This window comes from Ambystoma mexicanum, chromosome 1p, assembly GCF_040938575.1.
Source record: "Ambystoma mexicanum isolate Mex_15411 chromosome 1p, UKY_AmexF1_1, whole genome shotgun sequence".
NCBI classification, from domain to species: domain Eukaryota; kingdom Metazoa; phylum Chordata; class Amphibia; order Caudata; family Ambystomatidae; genus Ambystoma; species Ambystoma mexicanum.
The window spans coordinates 496,920,996-496,947,730 of NC_090921.1; the positions used below are offsets into that span (position 1 = coordinate 496,920,996).

Consider the following 26,735-nt stretch of genomic DNA (forward strand, 5'->3'; position numbering starts at 1 on the left):
TTCAGGACAGGCCCCCTTTTCTGCATGGGCATTATAAAAACCACAATTGCCTGCTTCTAGGCACTCCATAGCACATTATGTCTGAATCGCGTTTATTTTTCATTTGTCAGTTTTAGCATTTGTCTTTCTACATCCAAGCAAAGCTAATCTGTATCATGTTGACCAAAAAGTACCACTAACATATCCCATTCACATTTAACTATACTGGATACATATGAAATTGTATCATTGCGCCCAGTTTGTCGCACCCTGAGTCACAAATTTGGCACACGCAACAAAAACACCTTGATTGTGGGGACCTTGCCTGACCTTCCAAACATTTCCAAACCTTCCCATTTTATGTTGCATATTTTGACCCAACATCTGCATTTTACACAGCGAACCAAGAGGTATGGTAGGTGAAATTGATCACATGGGGAATTCTGGATATCCTTTTAAATGTTCATTCTGCTTTTGCGTTTGAACACAACCCCTCCTAATGAGCATAATCTACTTCAAGTTTCAAATCCAATTACATTTTGTACAGATCAACACAGAGCTAAATAAATGGCAAGTTACTCCTACCGCAATCCCACAATATACACACTATATCCTCTTGGGTACACCACTGGTTGATCTTAATCCTTTAAATAATCTTAAGGTCGGACATTCTTACTACACCCGGACCAGTCTTCTGGCGCAGCCATGCAAGTACTTTGTTCCTTAAATAGATTCTTGTTTGAAAACCTCTACAGGAATTCAAGTTAGAAATATGAAAGTTCCTGGGGTCCATGACAGACATCCTAGCTGAGAGTCTTCAGTAATTACAGGCATGGAAGCCTTGCTGACACGTAGATGTTTTTGGATACGAAGTTTGGAATTGATATTGGGCTGTTTCAAATGATAGCCCGAAACATGGACCTGGTCTCCTGAGTCAGCATGAGAAGTCAACCTGGCGACTTAAGCTGACTGCTCCCTTACCGTGTATGCAATTGGCGTTGAGATTTGAGGCTTCCTTAAGGTTTTCAGACAGTCCGTAGTTATTCATAGGGTGCTGTATCGTATTTCTTAACTCTGTACTTATCTGACAGGAAGAATCTCTAGTTTCCCCCCACACTGTGTTTCCCCTCTCCTGGGGGTTTATTAACGTCAAGAGGGCGGGCAGATTGGGTTGTTTGGGACATCTGGGACTCAACATTTTTATCATTATTTCCTATGCCCGTAGGCAGATCCCACTGACAGGATTGATCTGTCTTTTCTGGCTGAAGCTGGACTTGCACATTTGTCTATCATGTCCAGCCATGCAAACACATCTGAGAGGTTACTTCACATGTTCAGTTCCACAATTATTTTGTCCTTCATTTGTGCCCATTGCACTGGATTCGTATGGGCCAGTTTAGAAGGAAATTCCTTTTCTGGCATCACTATGGAGATCTGTGGAGATCACTTTGCAGTGGGTAGCTGAGCAATCTTTAATGTCGGTTTTCCAGGGATTAATCCTCCACTGTTAGTTTCAAAGTTATTTATTGTGTGTAATGATAACATGCTATCCGCTCCTTGGTCCCAACTATCTTAGGTAACCATCTCAGAAGGGCATCCCAACTCTCCGATATGATACAATGACTCATCCGTCACTTTTGTATTAATTATTGGCACAATTGGCGATCCACTGAAATCAGTTTCATCTTCAGAAGAGCAGAGTCTCATGACTTGCAATCTCAACCTTCCTTAGGCACTCGAGGTCAGCACTTCCATTAAGTGGTTATTTTTAGGAAGAGGAGTTGTATTTGATGCCACCGGGAGTGTGGGCATTTCTTTGGCTCCAGTGATGGGGATTTTTTTAACTTTAGCTCTGGTGGTGGGCATATGTGGTATGGATAAGGGAAAAACAAACAATTTGCCCTACTATTTCCGAGTACACAGCAGATCTAGGCACACAGACCTGCTCCGTGCGGGCACAACCCATTCCTCAAGGCAAGCAACCGATTAGCCCTGCAACGGCTTAATCAGCCCCTCAAGCACCCAGCGATCCTTGCATTAGCTCTGCTTCCCAAGCGTCGCACCGATATGTACCTCGGGTTTGCCATCATCAGCTTCAAATCATTCCCACTTCAAATCGTCCCCACTCTATTGTGCAACACACACACCACACACTTCTCTATGTTCAAAGAGTATTCAGAGTATTCGGAGGGGCAGGCCTAGGCCAGACCGCACTCCTGAGAGAAGTTAGAAGAAAGGACCCAAAGATGAGCGTCCATCCGATCGTTCTGCTGTCAAGCCATGCCCAGAAAGGACTGATTCCGACAGCAGCAATCCATGGATGGCCATATATACGAAAGCCCCTTGCTGCAATCTATGCACCCCCAAACCAAAGGCCACCATCTCACGTGCGCCCAAGCCTAAAGTTGCAATTTCATGGGCGCACAAGCCTAATGACCCCAGTATGCGTGCCCCCAAGTCCTACACTTGATACCATGCTAAGTCTAGAACGAATCGGACATCTCGGAGCCCAGACGCACACATTAGACTTGCCAACAGTATAGAGCATAGCCTGTACCTGAATGACGATAAGACAGAGCTTCTTCTAGTCTGCCCCCAACCCACTCTCGTAAACCTTGATCCTGCATTCCACCTTTTCACCATAGATGGACACAATACCCCTGTCTCCAAGTCCGTAAAAACTCTGGGTATCTACTTGGATGCCTCACTTAACATGACTTGTCAAATAAACAATATCAACTGTACAACTGCTTATGGCACAAAACTCATACGAGCAAGTAGACCACTCCTCACTACCACCAACCGGCTCACAGTGGCCTGCTCCCTTGTGGGGTCTAATTTGTTCTACTAATGCCTTACTTTGCGGAACGATTGATAAGAACCTGAACAGGCTCCGAGTCATCCAAAATAATGCTCTCTGAATGGCACTGGACCTGTGCAAATTTGACTACATTTCCGAAGCCAGGAGATCGGTCCACTGGCATCTCATCCGGGAGAGAATTAAATTCAAAACTCTTCCATCACCGTCGCGGTCTGACCAACAAACCCCCTTCCTACCTGGTCCAGAGGATCAAGAAAGATCTGCCAGCCAGACCACTCAGATCTTTCCACTGTCACTGCCTTCTGACCCCAGGAATTAGACATATTACGTGAAACACCTGTTGAGCCAACCAGAACACTTGCCTCCCTGCTATCTTGCTATTCCATTGTTTGTACCCAGCGCCTCCGTGCCCGTGGGCTTTCGTACACTATAAGAAATAAGCAAACCTATGCTTTGGGCACCATATTGTATGAGCTGATGTCTGTTTTCTACTGCATGGTAGATTCTGCTATGTCTTTTCAGATTTATACAGAAAACTGCATTCAGATGTACAAAGTGAGCTTTAATTCAAATGTACAAAGTGAGCTTACAGAGGAGTCCTTGTGTAAATGCTGTACATTGAACGCTGTGTAATAATGTACATAGCATGATGTGCTTTCCCAAGAAGGCATGTTTGCATTACTGCAGTAGCAAAACACCCTAATATAATCTGCAGTGAATTCTTCTTATTCTCTACTCCACACCCAGAAAAATACATCTGCTGCAACCTTGAAGTGCTATATGGATAGTCCCTTATTTAATGTTGTAAATGTTACTGGGTCTTGAACCGCCTTGCTCTTCTAGGATTTGTCCCTTTCTGCTCATCTACCACTTTTGCTTTGTGAGCCATAGAAAGTACAAGGTACATTCTGTTGCTTAGCTGTGGGTCAGTGCCTCTCACTCCGTGAAAACACAACTATCGAAGAGCACGTAGGGAATATTAGGCCACTGGCAATGTTGCTCTCAAGCTTCATGGGAAAGAGTATGAGAGACTAGCTCTGTCTGAAAACAAATTACATAGATTCTCTGGGAAAGTAGCTGTCCCCGGTCTGTTGGACATAGTCCATGAGTGAGGGAGACCCAAGACCGTACTCGTGGCCACACCTGGGATGTTTTCCATGCCCGGTTCACAAGTATGAGGATCGGGAATCGTAGAAGCTAAAAAAGAAAAAAAGCACCAGGTGTAATTCATCTTTTTCAAGTATCAAGGTACCACAGCATGAACAAGCGTGGACCATGAAACATAAAGATAAATTGCCATTGCTTTCCCCATGTGCACACCAAAATTAAGAATGGAAAAGAATACTGAGGGGGTAGTTGAGCGATTGGATTTCGTGTTGTAAATAAAATGTATGTCCTGATCAAGGCCCCCATGTAAATTGAAAAGAAGATCGGTGAAGGATGAGCGGATCCTTTTTGAAGAGCCCAAACACCCAGTGTCGACAGATCATTTTCTAATAACATCCTCTTAAGAGCAGAACTAAGAGAGGAGGAAACACACCCGCTGGGCAATGTTTGAGCACATATAAACAGTTGAAAAAAGGATGGATGTTTTAACAAATCTATTAATATTATTTTTTCTCTGCCTGCAAAATGCATGATCCCCATCCCAGTAAATGATAAAAATTAACAATTTCTATGCAAACAAATTTGTTGGTAGTGCTTCCATGCCCATAGTAAATACTAACAAGTGTAAAGAATGCAAAAAGTCAATTGCACGAGAGGCACCTTGGTTACTAACCCCATTTTGTTTTGTAGACATGTGTATTGTAAATGTGTAATGTTATGAGATTGTGTTTTTTTATTTTTGTGAGCTTTGTGTTTGATTAAATGTATAGATCAGAAATAAAGGAAAATATTTTTGGCCAGAAACAGAATTTGAGGTCCAGTCCAGTGCAGTAATTTGAATATACTTACATTATGTCCACAGGTGGCTAAAGATATTCACATAAGAGGGAGGGGTAATTTGAGACTCTGTTTTTCTGATCCCTGTCTGTTGGAGACTTAAGTTATTAACAAAAGCTCTTTCTTTGATCTTGATTAACTTGATTTAAATGATTGCTTGAGAGATACTGCTCGATCATTGACTTGGTCACCTGAGTCTTCACCACTGGAGATATGATATGGCATTTATAACCCGCCTATACACAAGTGTTTCAAGGCGTGATGAGGCAAGGGAGGGGGAACAAGGGACAACGGACAACGATCCTACTAGGCCAGGTGTCATTCAGATCGCAAGTGCATGGGAATGGGGAAAGGGAAAAGTGCGAGGGGGAAGGGAGAGGGGAAGTGCAGTACATGGGATCGTAGAATGAATAAATAAAACGGCCAGCAGGTGGCAAGTGCAAAGTGACTGCAGACATAAGTGCTGGTAGGGAGACTGCGGGGATACAGAAAACAGTCCCCAAGTGCAAGGGTTGCCAGTGCAGGTGGGCAACTGGCAGGGCCTGGGCCCGGGATCAGAAGGGTGGCCAGGTAACCAGTGCAGTTTCTGTCAAGAATTCAGCAGGGAAGCGGGGGAGAGATAGCAGAAGCAAAGAGGAAGGTTTTGAGGTGCTTCCGGAACAGGAGGTGGTTCGCCTCAAGTTTCAGGGAGACAGGAAGGTTGTTCCAGAGGGAGGCCCCTGCTGAAGAGAGAGATCTACCACCAACTCGTTGCTTGGAGAAGCGACTGACCCTGAGGGAGTTGGAGGCGGATGAGCGAAGAGCTCGAGAAGGAAGATATTTAGGAAGAGAGAGTTGAAGGTATTGCGGCCTCAGAAGGCCTTGTGGACAATGCAGAGAGTTTTTAACTTGATCCTCGCAGCCACTGGGAGCCAGTGCAGAGATTTCAGTCCTGGAGAGATCTGATCCCTGGACTTGAGGCCAAGGACCAGTCTCGCAGTCCTGTTCTGGATAAGTTGCAGAGGGTGGAGAGTAGAGGTAGGCAGATTTAGTCTAGCCTAGAGAGAACCAGGGCTCTGGAGACAGTGAGCTTCTGTGGAAAGGAGAGGAAAAGAAGAATACCTCTGAGGAGGTGCAGCTGGTAGTGTGACTTCTTAGAGACGTCAGAGATGTGAGGAGAGAAGTAGTGTGGAGTCGAAGATGACCCCAAGGTTTTTGGCCTTGCAGGTGGAAGCAGGAAGAGGGCCAAGAGAGGCCAGCCAGAGAGCTGCAGGGAAGGTGGGAGTAGGTGTGCCGATGAGTAGAATATCAGTTTTACAGGCATTAAGGCAGAGGTCATTGGCGGCACACCACTCCTGGATGGTAGACAGAAATGAGGGAAGGAGAGGAGGCCGCCGAGGGTAGCCTGAAAATGAGCTGGGTATCATCCTCGTAGCACTGAAAGTTGGGGCAGAGAGAGGCGATGCAGTGGGAAAGTTGTGCCAGGTATTGGTTGAACAGCCAGGTAGAGAGCTGGGGGACACCACAGGTAGAGAAAAAGATATGGGAGAGGAAGCACCCAAGTTGGACCTGGGAGGGTCGGTCGGAGAGGAAAGAAGTCAGCCACGCAAGAGCCTGACCAGTGATGCCCAGGTTATCGCGGAGACGGTTGAGCAATATGGCATGGTTGACAGTGTCAAAGGCAGACGAGCGATCAACAAGACGAGAACACAAGTGGTGTTGGAATCAAGGTTGGAGAGCAGGTCTTCATGGATGTTCAGGAGAGCAGTTTCCGTGCTTCTGGCAGCTCTGAAGCCAGACTGATGGTCATGAAGACAGCCAACAGATTCAGTGTGGAGCTTACCCAGGGAGGGAGTCATGGAGATTGGGTGATAGTTCGCCGGACAGGAGGGTTCGGCAGAGGGTTTCTTAAGAGGGTGCACAAGGGAGTGCTTCAGGGGGGATGGGAAGACTCCAGTGGCGAAGGAGTGATTGCAGAAATCAGCCAGGGCAGGAGCCAGGGAGTCGATGTGGTCCTTGATAGTTTTGGAGGAAGAGGGGTCAACCTGTTTCGATGAGACTTTCAGAAACCTCATCTGCAGAGAATTGGGGAAAGGCAGAGAAGGAGGGCGGGGTGGTTGCTGCAGAAAGGCCAGAGGAAGAGCATGAAATGGAGGGAGGGGGGGGCGATAGGAGGAGAGTGAGGATAGGATGTCCTGAGTTTTAGAAATGAAGTGAGAAGCCAGTGCCGTGCAAAGGGCCTGGGAAGGGACAGGAGAGGTAGAGACTGCGGCAGGATCGGCCAGTTCCTTGCAGATTTTAAAGAGCTCAGCCGAGTTGTTGGATTCCGCAGAGACGCGGGCTTGGATATGAGCTCTCTTCTTGGTTAGGACAGAGAGCCGGTATTGCCTTTGAAGCAGGCGGCAGGCCAGTTTGTCAGAGGGTGTACATGAAATGAGCCATTTCCTCTCGGCCACCCTGCACTTGCATTTTAGGGTGACGAGGTCTGAGTCGTACCAGGAGTTGCACTTGGCCTTGGGCTTCAGGCGGATTCTCAAGACCGGGGCAAGGATATCCGATATAGCAGAGTGGAGCGTGCAGAGGGCTGTGTCAGGGTGAGAGCTAGCCAAAGGTGGAGGAGGGGGAGAGAAAGTGGCTGCGAAAGCCTCAACTGACAAGCGCTTCATGGGTCGGATGACCGAGGTGATGGGGGTGGCAGTGATGGGGGTGGCAGTGATGGAGGTGGCTTGCCCTGAGTGGTAGGGAGGGTGAGGTGGGAGGAGAGGAGAAAGTGTCCACTCCAGGAGAGAGGGACAGAGAGGGTAAAGTCTGATGAAACCAGAACATCCAGAGTGTGCCCTGCAGTGAGTTGGGCCAGAGGGGCGAATGGTGAGAGAGTCACAGAGGTCGCGAAAGAGTACTAAGGGAGGACAGGAGGCATCCAGGTGGATGTTGAAATCTCCAAGAAGGAGGAGTTGAGTGGTTGAGGCCAGGAGTGAGGAGGAGAGGTCCGCCCACTCGGCGAGGAAGGAGAAGATTTGACCAGGTGGCCGATAGATGGTAGCCACAGTAAGGGAATGGCTGGGGGAGAGAGGGAGCCTGCAGACGAGGCATTCGAAAGAGGAGTAGGAGGGACAGAGGTGGGAATCCACTCTTGGAAGATCAGGACTACACCTCCTCCAGAACGGATGGACCTGGGCGCAGAGTGGATCTTGAAAGACGTCTGGTAGGAGCGTGTCAAAGCAAGTGGCAGAGCTGGCCGTGAACCATGTCTCGGTCAGACCAAGGACATCGAGGTCAAGTTCCTCCAGGAGCCGGCAGATATCAGAGGTGTGTGACAGCAGAGCGAGAGTTAAGAGTGGCAATATAGAGAAGATTGCCATCCTTGATGGACTTCCGGGGAGGGGTACAGGTAAGAGGTACACTCTTCGGAGGTGTAGGAGCCCGAGAGGGAGCATAGAGGAAAGGAGAAGGCAAGGTAGTGAAGGAGGAGACAGAGTGGGGAGGCGAGGTTGTCGCGGAGAGGGGAGCGGGGACTGCAGGAAAAGAAAGGAAATTGATGAGGCGCGGGAAGCGTCTATCAAAGAGGTGAAGGTTAGCCTGAGGGCCTTGGACCAAGACTGTCCCATTTGAGTTAACATTAATGATGACCTTGGAGGAATGGACGGAGGCCAGGAGGGCGTCCCATCGGGTGCCGCCATTAATGGGAGAGGAGGCGAAAGGTGAGAGCACAGAGACAATATGAAGGGTCCATATGTCTGGGAGTGGAACGATAAAGAGGATGTCGGTGAAAGTTTCCTTAGAGGAGGCACTGGTGTAGGTGTCAGCGATAGGGAGGCCTGGGCTGGAGACCAGGATGTCCTTTTTAAACTTCTTTTTACCATATTTTGTGAGGAGAGCAGGATAGTCCATAGGGGAGACAGAGAGCACCATGGAGTAGGTCGGAGAGGAGAGAGGTAAAGGTACTAGAGCAGGACTCTAGAGAAGACGGGCGTGACAGTGAGAGGCAAGCAGGTTGCTCAATAGGACAAGATGACAACAATCGGGATTAAGGAGTTTACAGAATGCACGTTATAGGACAGGAGAGAAAAAACAGCTAGATTTGAGAATCCTGAATAGAGGGAGGAACGCCTAGGTTTCACAAAGCAGTTGTATAAGTACTGATATGGTCAATTGTACAAACATCCAACATCAGATGGCACCATCTATAGGAGCAGGGTAGACAGAAGGGAGGGGTCAGGCAATAGGCGTCCCCTGCGGACACCTGCAGACACAGGGAGCCGCCCTTTGCCTACGGGGCTCTTAGCCACAGGGGCTGCCCTAGGGAGGTCAAGGAAAAAGGAGGGAGAAACCAATCGGGAGAAGGGTGGGCGTGATGGGAGGCAGGCGGGAAGGAGGGGGGTGGGAGAGAGAGAGAGAGAGAGAAGAACACGGAAGGGGAACTGGAGGCATGCAGGAAGGGCTGCACATGGGGGAGGGGCACCCGCGGCACAACAAATTTAAACTTAAAGCACAACACTATCACAATACCTCAATGGGGGCTCACCAGATGGGGGGGAATGAAGTTGCTGCAGTCACCCGCTCAGCTGCCGTGAAAGAAAGGTGCTAGTCAGTGACTGGTTAGTAAACGCGGCCTCTGCGGTATGCAATATAAGATGCTTTTGATGGTTTCACTTGAATTGTTCTTTCTTGTTCCATTCCCATTTAGGCCACAAGGGACATCCTACTTGTTCTTCACGCAGTTTGAAGCTAAAGTGGAAGGGGGCACGATAGAACACGCCCAGGCCTACGTGAGTAAACACTAAGTAACTGGGTGTGCATGGCCTGTGATGACTGAGGGCTGCAACAGGGAGACTCCTGGTTTTCTGGTGGCAGAGCCAGCTGAGTACCTGCAGTATGACTCTTATTCCTGAAGATGTCTTGCCGATCTTACTGAAACTGCCTTCCTGATTGCTCTTTTGGTTATTTCACTCTCCTCTCGAAGCAGCACTTCTAATTAACCCCACCCCTCAATCAAACAAAATTAGGTTCTTAGCTTTTTTCCATACCCTTTATTTCAAAAATCCGTACATTCATTTTTTCAAGTATAATATCCACTATTTATGAAGCCCTTCTTCCGTTCTGATCTCTTCATGCATAATGTGAGTTTATAAATGCAAAGGCAGACGGTTTCCTGTAATAAATTGCCTTCCGTTATGTATGGTTTTGGTTAGATGCATTTAAAGACGCAATTGATCAACCTAGGGAATCAAGTTTCGAGAAAATCTAGGATATGTTTTTAAGACTATGAAAAGCATGGGTGGGCCTCAATTGGTCTGTAGCTTTAGCAGTAATATGCAGGTTTGTAGCACCAGTGACACCAAGGCAGCCGCAGTGGCAGAGAAGGCGAAGAGGCGGGGAAATCAGGAGTGAAGGTGGACTTTAAAAGCTCTGTGGACAAGCGGCGCCTGTTGAACCATCATTGATTGGAAGGCTGTATCAGTATTGAGTGTATTTTAGCATTGATGAGTCTGTAGTGTTTTTCAAAATATGGGTTCTCTAGTATCTTGTCGGTGACCAGGGCAACAAAGGTAGCAACAAAGACGTTGAGAGGCGTTTATACGCAGCGTAATAGGAAGTGTGCAGCTGCAATGGTCATAGCTGCATCATTAGGAAAAAGCAAAAATAATCTTTCCCCCAGTCTAATCATTTTTGGTTCTGCAGTATCGCAGAGCAGATGGGCATGAAGACAGCTGAGTTGGCCTAGTGACAGGTTGTAGCAAGACTGCAGAGGTAGGAGGAATCTATAGTAGCTGCCATCGATCGCCAGCAGATTCCTAGTTCTGCAAGGAAGGAAGGTGCACATGCAGCTGTGCTCATTCGAAATGGAGCTGCACTGCAGTTTGTTGGATGTGAGGGATGCTGTGAATGGAATGATGAAATGGGTCTTGTGGCAGCATGGAATCATGGAGTTCACTGTTGCCCAACTACCAAATGATTTAAGAATTCACACGCTTGATCTAGGTTTGTGCAGAGAAGCCCAAACTTGATTTCTAATTTTGAAACGTTTTGCTTCTTTTATTCTGGATGGGTTATGCCTACTTACTGCTCTTTGCTTTCAGTCTCATTCCGATAAAGACGTTCCCCTGAAGAAGGAAGAATATGAAGTTGGCGAAACTACAGGTTCGTTTTCATGCACGTCTGGAGTTTTTTGTACAGTTGATGCATTTTTTGTGCACAGCCATACTGCTGCAGTGGTCTTCCAAAGGGTTTAGATGCACATTAAAGAAAGTGTTGTTAAACGATGTGTCTGTTAAAGCTTGAGAAGAGACTAGTCAGCATGTGCACTCTGGCAAAGGTTAAGTGGAGGTGACCTAAGGTAATTATGAAGCATACCATTGGGTTGATGACCTTAAACTGTCCCTCCACCGTGACCCTTTTACTCTGTTTGCCCTGATTGACTTTCAAGCTTATTCTCCCTGATGTTTACTAATTGAGGCCTCTTCGGGGACGTGACTGTGATGTCTGTCCACTACCTGCCTCACCCCTGCCTTTCCCAGAGAAACTCTAAGCCTCCTGTGGCTAGAATGCCCCAAAGGCACTCTGTTAGCTGTGCACGTAAACATGAGTGGTGAGCTGCAAGGGTGCCACTGATGTGATTAATGTGCATAACGTTAGAGGGGCACAGCAGTCTATACCAAAGGGAGGGTCAAACTAATAACCCCTGTTTAAAATGCAGTATCAAATACAACAGTGCGTTGGGTGGCATAAGGATTCGACGATATGCAGGCATGGTATCTGCTACCTCCGAAGAGTGAAGGCTGCAAAGCTAAGTGTAGGCAGCTAGGAAGCCCTTCCTGCACCTTGACAAGGCCCATCTGACGGCAAAGCTATGTCACTCTTGGAGGATACTGGATTTCTCAACCAAGGAATCTGCACCACTTTCCCATGACCAGGCGGGCAGAGGCTAGTCCCTCTCAAAGCCTTGCTTCTCTTCTGCGTGGACCTAACACAAAGAGCTTGGAGCAACAGTATCTTGCCTGTCTATATAAAAAATTTGAAGATCAAATAATGCTGAAAGAACAGTTGGGGGGATGGGGGGGCAGAGCCCTGTTCCTACATAATGTGCAGCTACAGGACACGCTCTGAACCTCCTGATAACCGGACCTAGGTCTACAACCAAACATCTGCACTGCTCACCTACTGTCTGACCTAGCACATTCACATTCTCCAGTGGCTTCATCGCCCCATCATCCCATACTGGGGATTGTTACTGATGACCTCTAAGCTTGCAAGGACCTGCCACATTGGCTTTGAACAGTCAGAAATAGCTGTAGACTTCAGAGCACAGGTTTTCCCTTCACCGAGGTGCCTCTGTAGAGACGCCCAAGTGAAACTGAACTCTGGTCATATCTTTAATACTTAAAATAGTGGGCACCACACATCAGGACAAGCGGAAGCAGATCGATCTCTCCCATACATTCATATGAGAGTGGCGCCTAGTTCAATGACTAGAGTCTAGCAAAGTGCTCAAGGGGTACTTTCAATGAAACTCTGTATCCAAACGACGCTTTTGACTTTGGGCATTGCTGGTGACCGTAAGTGGTAGGGTCTTTACTTCACAGAATATGCAGGATTTATTTTTTCCTTTTATCTATGTTGACCGTCCCTTATTTAATATAATCCTGTATCTTGCGATCCCCCCCTCCTCCTCCTCTCCTAGTATTTGTCTATTTCTGCTGATCTACTGCGCTTTTTTTCTGTGAGCCAGAAAAGGAATAAGGCAAATTCTGTTGTATACTGTTGTATAGCTGTGGTTCAGTGGCCCTAACCTGCAACGGCACAGACAGAAATTGTTTTAACTTTTGCCGGCAGTGTTGATGAGTTTGACAAGAACTAAACACCTATAGTTTGAACACCTAGCTGTGAATGTGGGCTCATGACTGTTGAGGACTGGTAAGACTGGAGAAATGTATCCTTGCAGATAGTCCCATCAGGTGGAACTTAAGAAATTACAACTGAAAGCAGCCAGTGGGTAAAACCAGAGAACATCTCCCGGGACATGTAATCCTTTGACCTGGTGTGCCGCAGTAGGTTAGCATATGCCAGACTGGCAGCTGGGGGATGAGTGGTAGAGTTAGGACAATGGCTAGTAATGTCCCAATGCTGGGACTGCGGGCCTCTGTACACTGAAGAAAGGTCCCCAGCTGTAAGGCCAGAGCCTCGGGGGGTATAGGTAAACCAATCCGTCCTTCCATTTGGAAGAGGAGCCCAATGGCATTCCTTCGGAGATTGTCTTTGGTGTAATTTTCAGAGAAGGCATCCAAAAACGTCCACAAATTATTGTACTGTTCTTGATGCTTGCCTTTTATTTCTCTTTGCTTTCTTCGCTGTCCAATTGAGACACTTAATTTGAGTTAGCTTGGATGACTTACTGAAGTGGTGAAAGGGCAGCTTGAGAAGAAGTAATTTAATCGTGTATTCTTTTGTTTGATACATCATTTCCTTTTCTGTGAATGGTTACTTTATTCTCTTCTGCTTACCAAGAACATCCTCATCCAGCCTTCTGTTTGTGGGCCTGCCTCAACTGAGCCGAGAACGGTTGTGATGGTCAAGAGACACCATTAACTGATATTTATTTACCCCCACAAAGAGAACTTCTTAACTATAAGCCATGTCTAGAATGTGGGTGATGGAAGATGAGTGGGAGGATTTAAATAATGTACACCTCAATTTGTGTTCTGGACAGCCAAAGAACTTCAAGGGAGGATTGGTGAAGGAGCGGGCGGAAGGAGGAAAGGACACCAATGAATTGAGCTAGACTATTCTCTATAAGAACATATTGCTCCTGTAGATCCTTTGAAGTCCAGCTCTCTCGTGGCAAAACAGAGTGGCTTTAATGTGTAGCATTCTCATCTCGGATTGTGTATTAATTCATATGTGGACCTGCAAATACCGAATGTAGCTTAGTAACGTGAACACATTGTACAAAGGGCATACCTGCAGTCCTACATCATTGTTGCTAGCGTTCCCAGCACACATTTAATATTAACCAAGTATATTATCACCAGTGTGCCATGTCCCAGTTAGAGTTTTTGGTTAAGGTGCATCTGTAGGCTTTTACATGTGTGCATATATGATGGAAACAAGAACTGCTTTTGAGTGAAGGAGCAGGCTTTCTTTTGGACAAGTGAATGGCTCCTGCATGCCTTCCACAAAGCATTTGCATGTCTTTTGGATTGTGGGGCTGGGTCGTGGGCAAGTAGGCCATCTAGCCAAACTCGGATATTCCAGGAATCTGTATGACATCAGGGAATGATGTCAAAAGACCTTTGATATGGATGACATTGCAGGAAGTGATGCCATGTGGCATTTGACACAACATATCTCACAGGAAACACAAGGGTTGGGAAATTCTGTTTAATTTCCCAAATAAAACGATATAAATGCAACAATAAAATAAACTGCAACACATGCAGATCCTGCCACCCTATTCAAAGTGCTGTTTTAAATACCTCTCTAATGGCATCTAATGCCAATTACCTCATGTGCTATATATAGGGTACAGCCTCAGACACGTAGGGGCTGTCATAAGAGGGGTACAGCCTGAAATGTCCCAGTAAAGTCTTATAATGCCAGTTTTGTCTTGTGCAAGGTACAGCACCCGCGTGCCGTTGCTGCCATCATATTCGAAATGCAGCCTCACATGCATCAGATATGCAATCCAATGCCAAAGAATGTCTTGTATCTGTTAGTCACTACATGCAAGGGGCAGTGTCTCACATGTGCAGATACGGCCCTCGCTTGCCAAGCACACAGCTTTTAATGCTTTCCCGGCAGTGTCATTTCTCATGCATAGCAAAGTCACCATTTGTAACATACTGCCTCGCAGGTGCTAATGTATAAGAAATGAAGCCTCAAATGTCCCACTAATACCATCATGCCAGTTAATGCCTGGTCATTACCACTTGTTCATTTGCTGCCATCATAGGCCGCACAGCCTGAAATGCCCCTGTATTGCCACCGATTGCCAGTTCATATCCTCACATTTTTAAGCTGTACAGGTGCTACCCCTCGTATGTGACCTCTCGTGCCCATACCTAGATGAGTTCCCACCTTGTATCCCATAACAGCCTTTGTCTCGAGGGCTGTGCTTCATGCGACACTAAATGACTTGGCAGGTCGCGTGTCAGCCCTCCGATCTTGCAGAGAGTCCTGTATTCAATGCAGTTTTCCCTGAAATGCATTTTTTTCACCGCACAATATTCTATATTCCAACTGCTTTTCCTAATTCCTTGAAGTCTGGCCTTTCAGAGATCAGAAGTGAACACTGCTTTAGATTGCCAATAGTCTGTGCCCATGAACCTTAGCAGCATTAACGGGATGCAATCCAGAGCCTTCAATGGCTAATGTTGCCTGAATTGTTAAATGTGCTTTTTGCCTTTTGTGGGGTTGAACCAATTTAGTGTTGCCAAAGAATTAATCCTTTTTAGCAAACGCCCATACCAAGAGTGGGATCTTTGGCAATGGAATTCCTCCAATTCCCAAACTGAATTGTCTTTTGGTACTGTAAATCTGTCTTTTGATCCTGCTACTCATTTTTGTGAGCACAGAAAGATCACAGAAGTGGAAGGGTGTACATTTGGGAAGGTGTATAATCACCTAGGTGACTTCACACCAGATTTAAATGCCCATATACCCCCAGCTTTCTGTCTCCGTCTTCGAAGCATCAAATGAAGGAGGACTCGTCAGTCCTGCAAACTTGTTTTCCTCTTGCACAGATTGTCCTGAAGCCAGGTATTTTGGGTCACAAATTCCTTATGGTCTCCTTTTAACAAACTGTTAGCCCCCTATGCTTTGATGGTACCTACGTTTCCTTGTCTTTTTTTTCTCTCCAGTAAGATTTTATCTAGAGTCTCACTGGAGATTGCAACTCCATTTTGTATGCATGCTGCCCTCGTATCCTTCAAGGATAACCATGGAAGGGGTACTACCAAAGTACCCTATTTTTGTCCTTTTGATGAATAATCGCACCCTAGCAATGTAGTAGTGTGGCAGGCTTCTGGTTGTTCTTTTACCCTTAGAGACTAAACCATTTTGTCCTTTTACTGTGTTGGTAAAGTCTTGCTCCCAGAGACTGGGTAACATGGTAGGTGTTTTTAAATTGTGTGACATAACCATTGTTTGTGTTCGTCCTTGTTCATGTTTCACAGCGGTAATGTGCATTTTTGTAGTCTTTTGTTAACGTGAGCTCTGGCTCATAGCTCACAAATGCCCTTTTGGCAGAACCTTACCAAACTCAAACTGCATTCCGTTCACTCAGACACCTGACTCCACATTCCTTATTGTGCTCACTGTAAAACAGGAGAGAGGATGGCTTTCCCTTTTTGGAGTGATGCTAAATGTTGTGAAAGGTGCATGAGATCTGATTGGTGGGATGGAGTCACCCCAAAATCTGTGGCTGATTGTCTGTTGCTCCTGGTCCTCCTGAAGGCAAAGATCTGCTCCTTGTTGACCTTGCGGATCCTGTTACAGACCCTCCTTTCCTTTATCCGATGGAGGTAATTGGATCCCTTCCCTCTGCAGCCTTTGTGTGCTTCCCTGAATCTTTTGTACCTTGCACATTACTAACATAGAAGCGTGAACCCCTGTGGTGCTCCTCGGGACATGACCGTGTTTCGGCTGCCCACAAGTGGTGCTTCATTGCCAAACTCTCATGGCTGGACTCTAGTGCTGCTCTTCATCCGAGGAAACTTCCTGTTTTTCAATTTCGAGTTCCGACTATCCACCGACCTATCCCGAAGTGTCAGCATTGACTAACTCGCTGCTGCTGTTCTTCAGCACATGGATGTGAGGATCATCTTCTGTGAGTCCACTTCCCTTGTTTTCTTTGCTGCTTCTGTCCTCTCCCCACTAGGGTCTGTGTGCAATCCATCTACCTGGAACCTTAATGGTGAACTGTATAAACACTGACATCTCAACTCACCTATGTACCCCGTGCCCTGGACATTTTCTTCCATTCCAGCAGCCTTGTCTGTATCTTTGTTGTTTTCAGTCCCCTAGTAAGTCACTGGTTTTCTTCTACAGTGCACAGTGCTCCAGATTTGGAAGTGGGAGTATTTTACTCTGTATTTTTAAAGTTGGGAGTAAAATGATTTTTTAGGAGTAGAAATATAAGTCCAATTCCCAATAGGAGTATTTTACAAGCGAGTGAGTAAAAATATTTTAACTGGAACACTGAATTTTTTTGTAATGATGATTTTCATACACATTAAGACATGCACGTTTACTTCTTCTGATCAGGCAGTTATAATAGTGGTTTCTTCCTGTGGTACTACATGCACTACTGGTCCAAACAAGAGAGAGCTAAAGAAAGACTGGTATGGAATGTATTGTTGAACAAGAACTTTGTGAGTCCAGTAAAGACACAAACAAACTGTTGGATAAAAAGACACTCTTGCTCTCCTACCTAAACATCCAAAGGGAGGAAACCACCCTCTGGATCCGAGGGTCTTTCCTTGTTGAAGTCATCCTTATATTTTTGGTTGTGAACACTTTTTGCTAACATCCAGGCAAAGACATTTCCTTGCATCCTTTGTTGTTTTATTTCAAATGTGAGAGTGTTGGACACAAGGAGGGCTTGTAATTACTTGACACAGACTGATCTTCAGTAGTAGTTTTCTAGGTAGGGACGTTGCTCTTTAAAATAGGGCTTGAGAGGCATTTTCCCAACCCATTTACTGTTTAATACAATGTCTAACTTTGAGAACATCATAACTTTGTGTTTGTCTCTCATTTCGGACCCCTCACAGCAGGTAGGATGCACTTTTTGTAAACCCAGTGAGGGCAGTGAAAATGCTAAGTTCAGGGAATGTTCATTATGCTCGGGATCTGTCTGTTAGAGATGTCCACCCTGGGACTAAAGTTCAAGAAGGGTTCGTGAGGCTCAACGCCAGTTCCAAGTCAATATGACCTTTTCTTGTTCCAGAGTCGTCTATTTATTTATTTCATTTCTTAAGCACCCATACAACTCGTAGGCATGGAGGCACTGGTGCAGGTACATGGTACTAGACAAGATAGTGTTATGCAGGCATAGTTTCGTACATGTTCAAGGTGACAAGGTGTGACCCAACGGCAATTATCATAGGAAACCTACAGAATCATACATAGGGATAACAGGTGGCAATAATCCTACAAAACAGGGTGATGGACGGTTGGACAGAAAGGTTCCCGGGGAGAAGCGCGAAAAGAGGGAATTCGGGTTCAGGTAAAAAGCTGAGTTTTTAAAGCTTTGCAGAAAATCTAGTAGGATTTCTCTCCCATCAAGGTGGGTGGGAGTTTGTTCCAAAGTTTAGCTGCAAGGTAAGGGAAGCTGGAGCCTTCAGCTTTGCATCTTTTCACTTCGGGCACCTTTAGCCTGTCCGTGTAGGGTGTCCTCGTGGGTCTGGAGGAGTGGGCTTTGGCAATTCTTTTGGAGAGGTAAGGTGGTGCTGTGTTGGAAAGGCATTTGTCGGTGATGGAGAGTGTTTTAAAAATGATCCACTCTTGGATGGGGATCCAGTGTGCATCTCTTCTAGCTTTCCAGATGTGCTCTTTTTTTGGGCTGTTAAGGGAGCTCTGAGAGCGTTGTTCTGGATTACTCGAAGTGCAAGTACATTTCTGTAAGAGGTGCCATTGAATAGGACGTTACAATAATCAATCTTTGAGCCTATGATTGCCCTGGCAATGGTTAGGCAGTCTTTCCTAGAAAGGACGGGTCTGGCTGCATTAAGGACCTTGGTGGAGTAGGCTGCCGAGTAGGCAATGGCGCTTGCTTGTCTAGTCCTGGTGAGTGATGAGTCTAGGTATACCCCTAGGGTCTTTACGGTGTTAGACAGGAATTGCGCAGTTGTTGATTGTTAAGGCCGAATATTGATCACCGAGTGTCTCTGTGGCACTTGGGGATACAACTATCAGGATTTTTGTCTTGCTGCTGTTGAGACAGAGGTGATTGGCTGGCATTCAGTTCTGAATTGGCGAATAGATTGTGTTTAGGGTGTTGGCGTCTTCTATGTAGTTACCTGAGAGGGGGAATCAAGATTTGTCTGTCATTGGTATACTTGGTGTAAGCTATGCCGAGCTAATCTAAAATGTGGAATAGGGGCCTGGTTAAGATATATTGTATAGGAGCTATACATGATCCTTGTGGCACACAGAGGTGAAAGGAGAGGGAAAGACTGATGTTTGCTGTCTCAGAGAAGACTCGTCACTCTTCCATTAAGGGAAGATGCTATCCAGGCAGTGGCTCAGGGTTGGAAATGAGCGTGGATGTAGGTAAGTCTAGGAGAAGGAACGGTACAGACTTGCCTTCGTCCCTGATCGCATCAAATTGTTTTTTTAGATCGAACAGGGCAGATTTTGCCGTGCCTTGGGCGGCACCCAGATTGACACATCCCTAGGATGTGATTGTCCTCTAAGAACTGCTGAACTTGTAGGTAGGCTGCTCAGTCCAACATTTGTAGGTGGAAGGAGACAGTGGTGATTGGCCTGTAGTTTGTGGGGATCGCTGGGTCAAGGGATGTCTTTCAAGAGCAGGAGTACCCAGGCTTCTTTGAGGCTGGCTGGATCAGAGCTTTGAGCGAACTAGGTGTTTGGTTGCTGTGATAATGGGCGTTAGAATTTCGGCACAGTCTTTGACTAGGGGTTCAGCGCGGATCTCCTTTACTTTTTGATAGTTTTAGACTATTAATCAAGTTTGCAACATCGTTTTGGAGAAGTCTCTGAAGGAGAACGGAGTGGTGACGTAGGTAGGTGAGCAATTGTTGCTGGAGGTAATGGGTACTATGTTAAATGTTGCTTGTTGAGATAAGATCTTCTTATTCAAGGTGTCTTAATTTTGCTTAGTAGTGCCTCTTGGATGCTACAGCACCAGATCTTGTCTTTAATGATGGTTGTGGGGGGAACGCAAGGGATTAGAGTTCTCTGTAGATGGTGAATATTTCTTTAGCGTCCGGCTTTGCCTTGCTGATTCTGGTGTTGAAGGAGTCGGACTTAGCTGTGATTATGGCTGATTTGTATTGTTTGGAGGCTTTGGTGAAGTCCTGTTTTGCAGCCATGGTGGGATCTTTTATCAAGGTTAACTGAGCTTTTCGTTTCTGGGTCCGTAATTCTAGTAGGTCAGGAGTAAACCATGAATTGGAATGTCTGACCATCTTTGCTTTGTGTGATATTAGGGGGGCTAGGGTGTTCACAGCTTTAGCGAGGATGGAAGAGTAGGTATCCACTAGTGAGGTGGGGATCAAGGCGAATGGCGCCTGAAGGCAGGGAGTGTTGATCAAGGGTAGTATATTTTCTCTGGTGAGCTTCCGAGATCTCCTAGCGAGAGCGGGAGGAAGTGGATTAGGTAGAGCTGTTGGCTTGTTAGTCTGTGTTATGGAGAAATGGATAGTATGGTGGTCTGACCAAGGACAGGGTGTGTTGGCGCTGGTGGTGATTTTGGCAATTGTGATACTCGATCCAGTCCAGTGTGCGGCCCTTGTTATGTGTGGGATTGGTGATGCGTTGAATGAAGCTGGGTGTGTTCAGTACGTCAGATAGCGATTTGAAGGGAAGGTCATTCGGGTCATGAAGGCCCAGGTTGAAGTCACCTAGTAGGATTATTTATGAGGAAGCTTTGAGGTTATACTGGAGGATATGAAGTATATTTGGCTTAGTTTGTAGCGGGGCCAGGAGGGCGGTAGATAAGGTGCAGGTAGGAGAGGATGAGAATTTGAGAGCGAAGGTCCGAATTCCCGTCCATGGATGTATGCACTTGTCTAAGGGGGATGAGTCTCTTGCAATCAAAGCGACTCCGCCTCCCCTGGAGGTGGTTCTGTCGTTCCGTAGGATAGTGTATCCTATGGCTAAGGCTAGAGCCGCCAGGGCAGAGCCAGAGGCTTCATGAAGCCTACTCTCAGTGATGGCTAGTGTGTCGAGGTTGAATTTCGTGATTACGTCATGTATATCGAGTGCGTGGGCTGGAAGGGATCGAGCGTTGATAATGGCGCAAGTCGAGAAGGGTTGTGGGTCAGTAGGCCGAGACAGCTCCTTGATCTGGGGAGGGGGCTTGAATCTGGCTTGATGGTGATGTGGGGGAGGTGTCTGTATGGGTAATGTACGGTTGTGTTTGAAACTGGGGGTTTTGGTGAGCTCCTTGCCAGTGATGGCAGGAGGAGTTGATATGTTTGGAGTATGAGGTAGATGACCATGGTGGTTGAGGGGATGAACGGAGGCTTTGGGTGTGTATTTATGGCTGGGCTTCAGGTTGCTATGAGCTATGCAGCAGTGATGTGTTGGACGTAATGGGGGTGAGATTATTCTGGGTGTGTGCTTGTGAGCAGCATCTTGCTGCTGAATATTGGATTTTAGGCAGCAAGGAGGTTCAAGATTGGTGCACACGAGTGGGAGGATTGTAGTGGTAGCTTTACAATGCAACAGGTTTGTTGCTGAAGGCCGGGCAGCAGTAGGAGACTCCTCAGAGGGTAGGGTAATGCGTGTTCTGAGGCGTGAATTCCTGGTGAGGGTTGCTTGTGGTCTGGTTGGGGCACATTTTTTGTCAAAAGGAGATGTCTTTGGAATATTTATGGTAGGGCATGCTGGCTGCAATTGTCTGGGGCGCGGTCATGGAGTGATGGAAGCATGAGGGCAGGCACTGGTGGAGATCTTGGCTTGCCAGCAGTGTGCATATAGTGCACACATAACTTTGGGCATGCAAGATGATACTGCTGTAATTTTTGTGTGGTGAGTGGGGGTGACCGCCTTGGTGACGGGCAAGCTGGTCATAAAAGCTGAGGGGTGTCGCACGTTGTTGGCAGGGCGCACAGCTGCAGATGTCGGTTGCAGAGCACCTGCAAGTTTGATCCGAGCTACCGAGTGCGCATGGAATTGTGGGGATTGTGGTTTCCATGGTCACAATGTAAGATCTCCTAGAAATCTCTGTCCCTTAGTTGAAAGGACCCATATTACTTGGTGTGAGGAACCTGAGGGCATCCTCACTTCTTTTTCCACTGGATCCTCCTCTCAGGTGGCCGGGGATAGGCCATCGCTTTTGGATCCGGACCCTGAGGGTGCTTATGCAACGGAGGATCACCTGGGAACTTGGGGTGTGGGGAAGAGGACATCCTTAGGTGAGACGTAGTATCCCCCATTCCCTTTCCAAAATGAACCTTCTATCCCTTAAGCCTTTGTAGGCTCCTGTCACCACTTTCCCTCTCTCCGAAATGTCCTCAAAATGATCACCTCAATACTGGGTCGAGGACGAGACCAACTTGGAGGACACATCCTCGTTTAGATTTAGAGAAACACATATTCACCTTGTGTTGTTAATGCCGACACACAAGTCAAATACCAAGATGTAGGAGACAGCACAGAGTAATGCACACTTCCTTTTCAAACCTCCCCAAACACCACTTTGGTACTGAGACGAAGAAGAGGGCTAAGGAAGTGTATCATTGGAATGGTCCGGCATGTCCAGCTAATGGGATTCTTGAAGGTCAGGCAATTGAACTAAACGACCCATACCTGTGGGCCATTAACAATTCCAATAGGTATGAGAAGCCTGGCTGCCCAGCAAGTAGGGAGGCACGGAAAGGAACCCAGAAGCAGGTTGCAACACAAGCTGGAGAGAATCTGGCTAGAGAGCGAGAGGAGTGGGGGATGCGGGAGCTGAGAGCCTTGTCGGGCAGGAAAGAGGGATTCTGTGGCAGAGGCCTGCTACGGGAGGGTCTAGAAGGCCTGCCAGCCTTTCTTGTTGGGTGCATTCAGCAGGCGCTGTGGGGCGCCGAGGCACTCCAGTGGCCGTAGCACACCAGGAGAGTGTGCAGTGCTCCGCAGGGAAAGAGCATAGACACGGGAAGCCGGAAAGCAATGTGGAGAGCAGGAGAGACGCTGATCGGAGCTGCCTTGTGGAACCAGGAAGTGACAAAAGATAAACGCTCATACCGGGCCTCTCCAACAGCTTTAAATACGCACTCTTAACTTCTGAATGAACTGAAAGTTATTATAGGAATACAGAAACAAGTGTTTTTGGAAAGTCAAACAAACTGAAAGTTGTAACAGTCAATTTTGAATGCCGAATGAATTGAATGACTTTGTGAACACTTTTGAATACTCCATAAAGCAAACGCAAGTTAGGCGTACTTGTGAATAGAATGGAAACAAGGTGGTGCAAGTAAGAGATTCCACAGAGTGAACTGTTTGATACAGAAGTGTTGGGCAAAGGCTACCAAGAAGGTTGAGAGGAAAAGCCAAGTTAACAGAGTTCACGGAACTGCAGGGTAAGATGACCTGAATTGGAAAAATCCAGAAGAATACACAAGGTGTAACAAAGTGACAAACCAGGCTACGGTGAAGTGTTGGGGACTGTGTAACATTGATGAAAGGAACAAATGCTACTGTTCAAGGAAAGCAGTGGACAATTGTTGATGGAAAGCAGATAAGAAGGGGTATTGGTTGCGTGATCTATAATGGGCGCACTGTGTGGTCCGACAGCTGCGCCTAGAACGAGTGCCCTTTATGAAGGAAGCCAATGAAAGTATCCATACAGAAGCAGGTGTTCAACAGCTGCTTATATAATCTTGAAGTCAAGAAACCGACTTGTCTTTATGAACCAGTGAAGAGTACTAAGGACAAGAGAGTTGGGAGTGTCGCAACAAACTATATTGTTTTGAAAAGCTGGAAGATTTGAACTCTTGGGTAAGGGAACCCCAACCTTTTTGTTAACTTTCTTGAACTTTGGGAAGGGGAAGCTGGTCATAAACTATGAGCCGGAAGAAGCTCTAAACTTTCTTTTGCACTTTTGAACACTATTCATTTTGAGGCTGACATCCCTACACATTGTATACAATTAGTTGTGAGGGCAAGTATACGTTTTGGACACAGTCATTTGATTTGAACATGCTGACGCAGACTAGCCTTATTTTTCTTTAGGTAGGGAAATCCCGCCTTAGCATAGGGCAAGTGAGGCCTTACTCCGTCCTGCATTTTAAGTTGAAATAAAACTTTTGGGTAAAAATTTGAATCCGTTTGTGTCTCCTTCATGATACCTTCACATTGGGCCCTGGCTCCAGTTCCTTAAGTGGCATGGGAAAATGAGGAGTCCCATCAAGGGGGCGTGGCCTAGCTGCGGACGGTGCGGGGTGTTCTCTACTGGCTTGTTGGCCCTCGCTCCCTTGACAAGTGCCAGCTTAATAGGCTACAGGCAGCCCTGCCAGGCAGTCCTGTGTCGGGTTCAGCACCCTTCCCTCCCCTGTGGGAGGAGAGGGTGTTGATCGCTGCATTTATTACCTAAAGAGATGCCCGGCAGGGGACAGCGGCCACATGTTTTCAGTCTTAATGGTGGCGCTGCCCCTCTCCGGGCATTTGATGAGGGGCAGCAGCACCATTATGGTTAAAAAGGTGAGGCCGCAAGAAGCAGAGGTATTTTTTTTTTTTCTAAAGCTCCTGCAAATGAGCATCAGGCTTTAGGAACAAAAGGCCTTGGCTTTCAGCTTCCTCTTTTCTTCTATAATGGTGGCACCGGCCCACAGGCATCTCTTGAATAAAGGGATGCCTTGCAGGTGCCGGTGCCACCATTATGGAGAAAAGTGTTTTTTCTGAAGCCTGAAGCTCTCGCACGTGAGCAGCAGCTTCAGGCTTTAGAAAAAATACCTTGTCCTCTAGCGGCTGGGGCTGCCAGGAGACATTGGTGAACCCCGGCAGGGCCACACCTCAAAACCATATTTCTGAGCGTGCCGGGGCTCAGCCCCGGCCCACTTAAAGCCCTGCTTGGTCCTATGGCCCTATGCAATTCTGCATGATGGCAAAGTGTGTTCCTCCTGGTCTGTAACAGATCCTCCGCTGTTGACCCTTTCCTACATGGTATGGGCTGATCTGCAGACAGATGTCATTCTAGTCCCTTGCCAAGGGGACTCCTTCCTTCGATTTGCTTTTCATGGCACTGTAGCCCTGGCTCGGCTCTTCTTCCTTGTCTTTCACAGTTGGGTTTGACCTGAGTCGCCCACTGATCTTTCCAGTCAACAGTCGTTAGCTGTGAACTACTAAGTGTTCTTTAGTCTCGTCAATGGACTTGCCATTTCTTCCAGTTCAAATTTTAGACTTTGTGCTAGTGTCTTCCTTTCTATTCCATCTCCCTTTTTACAATGGCAAGTGTTTTTCAGTCTCCTCGATGTAATGTAATATGGCATTTGTTTAGCATCTTTTCCCATTGGTATGGCCTCAAAGCGCTGTAAGTGAATGCCCTTGGGGGACCGAAGTCCATGGGTTTGGAGATTCGTCAGGGGAGATTAAGTGTGTGTTCATTTTAGCCAATATGAAGGTAGGTAGGTGTTACCATGTCCTTGCTAGTGACCCATGTTGAGCTGGCTTGTGGATAGGTGCTGTGAGGTTGTCTGGAGACTATGCGAGTCCAGGAGACTAGTTATATGTCCATCCAGACCGAATTGTTGCTGTGGGGATTAGCTGCTTTGTAATGGCAGGGGTGTTGTGCAATGTGTCTTCAAGTAGCGTATGATTGCAGATGAGTATGGGTGAATGGACGTGCCTAGGACTATTTTCAATTAACTTGGAGTGTGATGCGTAGATGCAAGTCCTCGCTGGTGTCTTGTTTAGTTGACGTGGCGTGGGGCCTGTCCTACGGCCTTCTGGAGTCCTTTCTCACTGTTGCACAGTGCATTCTTTGAGGGGCTCAATGACGCCCCAGCCTATATGACAGGGTTAAATTAACCCGAGGGGCAGATGGGGAACATTGGGACGCAGGGGGGAAAGACAGGTCTTGAGGGCCTTCCGGAAGGTAAGGTGATCCTCTAGGTGGCCGATGGGTGCTTGGACTGAAGGGATGACAAGGAGTTCTGTTGGGTTGTAAGGGGTGATCTTGTGTTGTGGGTATTATGGGCCTGTCTTGTGCATAGCACGGTGGGTGATGCACATAGCATTGAAGGTGGACAGTCGGTCGAGAATACAGAGGGGATGGGGAGTGGGGGGCGTGATGTGCTCTCTGGGGCCAGGGGCTAGGATGAGCCTACCTGTTGTGTGTTGGACCATTTGGAGTTTTCTGAGTTGAGGTGCAGGAGTGCCCATATATAGGTAGTTGGCGTAGTCTAGGCGAGAGACGATAGTCGTGATTGCTGGGAATCCTGAGGGTAGAAGAGGTAGGGGAAAATGCGTCTGAAAATGTGAAATTGTAGAAAGCATGTTTGTTGTGGTGTGAGCGGGTCAGATCTGCATCCATGGTGCATTCCAGATTCTTTAGAGTTGGATGTAGTGGGAGGGGCCCTACAGAGGATGGCCACAGGGTGGGTTGACCAATCCCACCAGTGGTGGATTATGGCTTCTTTCTAGCTTCGCTGTTGTCTTGGTGGCAAGATGAGCCACTACCACTTCCCTGGTCTTAGTCCGCAAGGTTTTTTGAATTGTCCAAGCCTTGGAATTATGTCCCCATTTCAATTCGGGTTCATCTGGCAGTGACATCCCATCTTTTGGAGTGCCCTCTTGTACTTGTCCCTCATTATTTGACAGATGCTGTATTGCTTTTCTGGACCTCACTGTCCACCACTTTCCCATGTACACCACCTCCTTCTAACATTTCTGTCCTCTTGCTATCTGCAGCTGGATTCTCACCTTCCTTTCTTTGATCTACCTCCTTTTCCATGCGTCCCTTTGCCTGATCGTACCTGCTTCACCATTGTCATTTTTTTTCTTAACTTGCTCCTTTCAACATGATAGTCCCCTTTCTCCCCGCCTCCCTCCTTTCTCCAGATGGTTCCCTTCATCATGACGCCAAATGATTTCCCTTTCTCTTCCTTTTGCTTATCTCCGCCTTCCTTTCTTAGCCCCTCCCTGCTCTTCACTCTGCCTGCCTCTCTCTGACCATTTACAAACTCCCAACCACCCGGGAATCCAGCCCCTTTCTATACTTGAGCTGGGGGAATTTGGATCTGGGGGCATTTGGATCCATTAATTTTTTTTCTTTTTTAACATATCTTTATTGACATTTTCAAGATAAAACATTGTCAACTGTGTCAACTCCTCCACCGCCCCT

At 46.9% G+C, this 26,735-nt stretch overlaps 1 protein-coding gene across 1 annotated transcript in view; it reads left to right on the forward strand.

Moving 5' to 3' along the window:
- Window positions 1-26,735, forward strand: part of MYDGF (myeloid derived growth factor) — a 75,562-nt gene that overhangs the window by 34,651 nt on the left and 14,176 nt on the right. Inside the window, exons 4-5 of the mRNA XM_069649358.1 lie at window positions 9,411-9,492; window positions 10,804-10,864. Of these exons, the coding sequence (XP_069505459.1) occupies window positions 9,411-9,492; window positions 10,804-10,864 (143 nt within the window). The remainder of the gene's footprint in view (window positions 1-9,410; window positions 9,493-10,803; window positions 10,865-26,735) is intronic.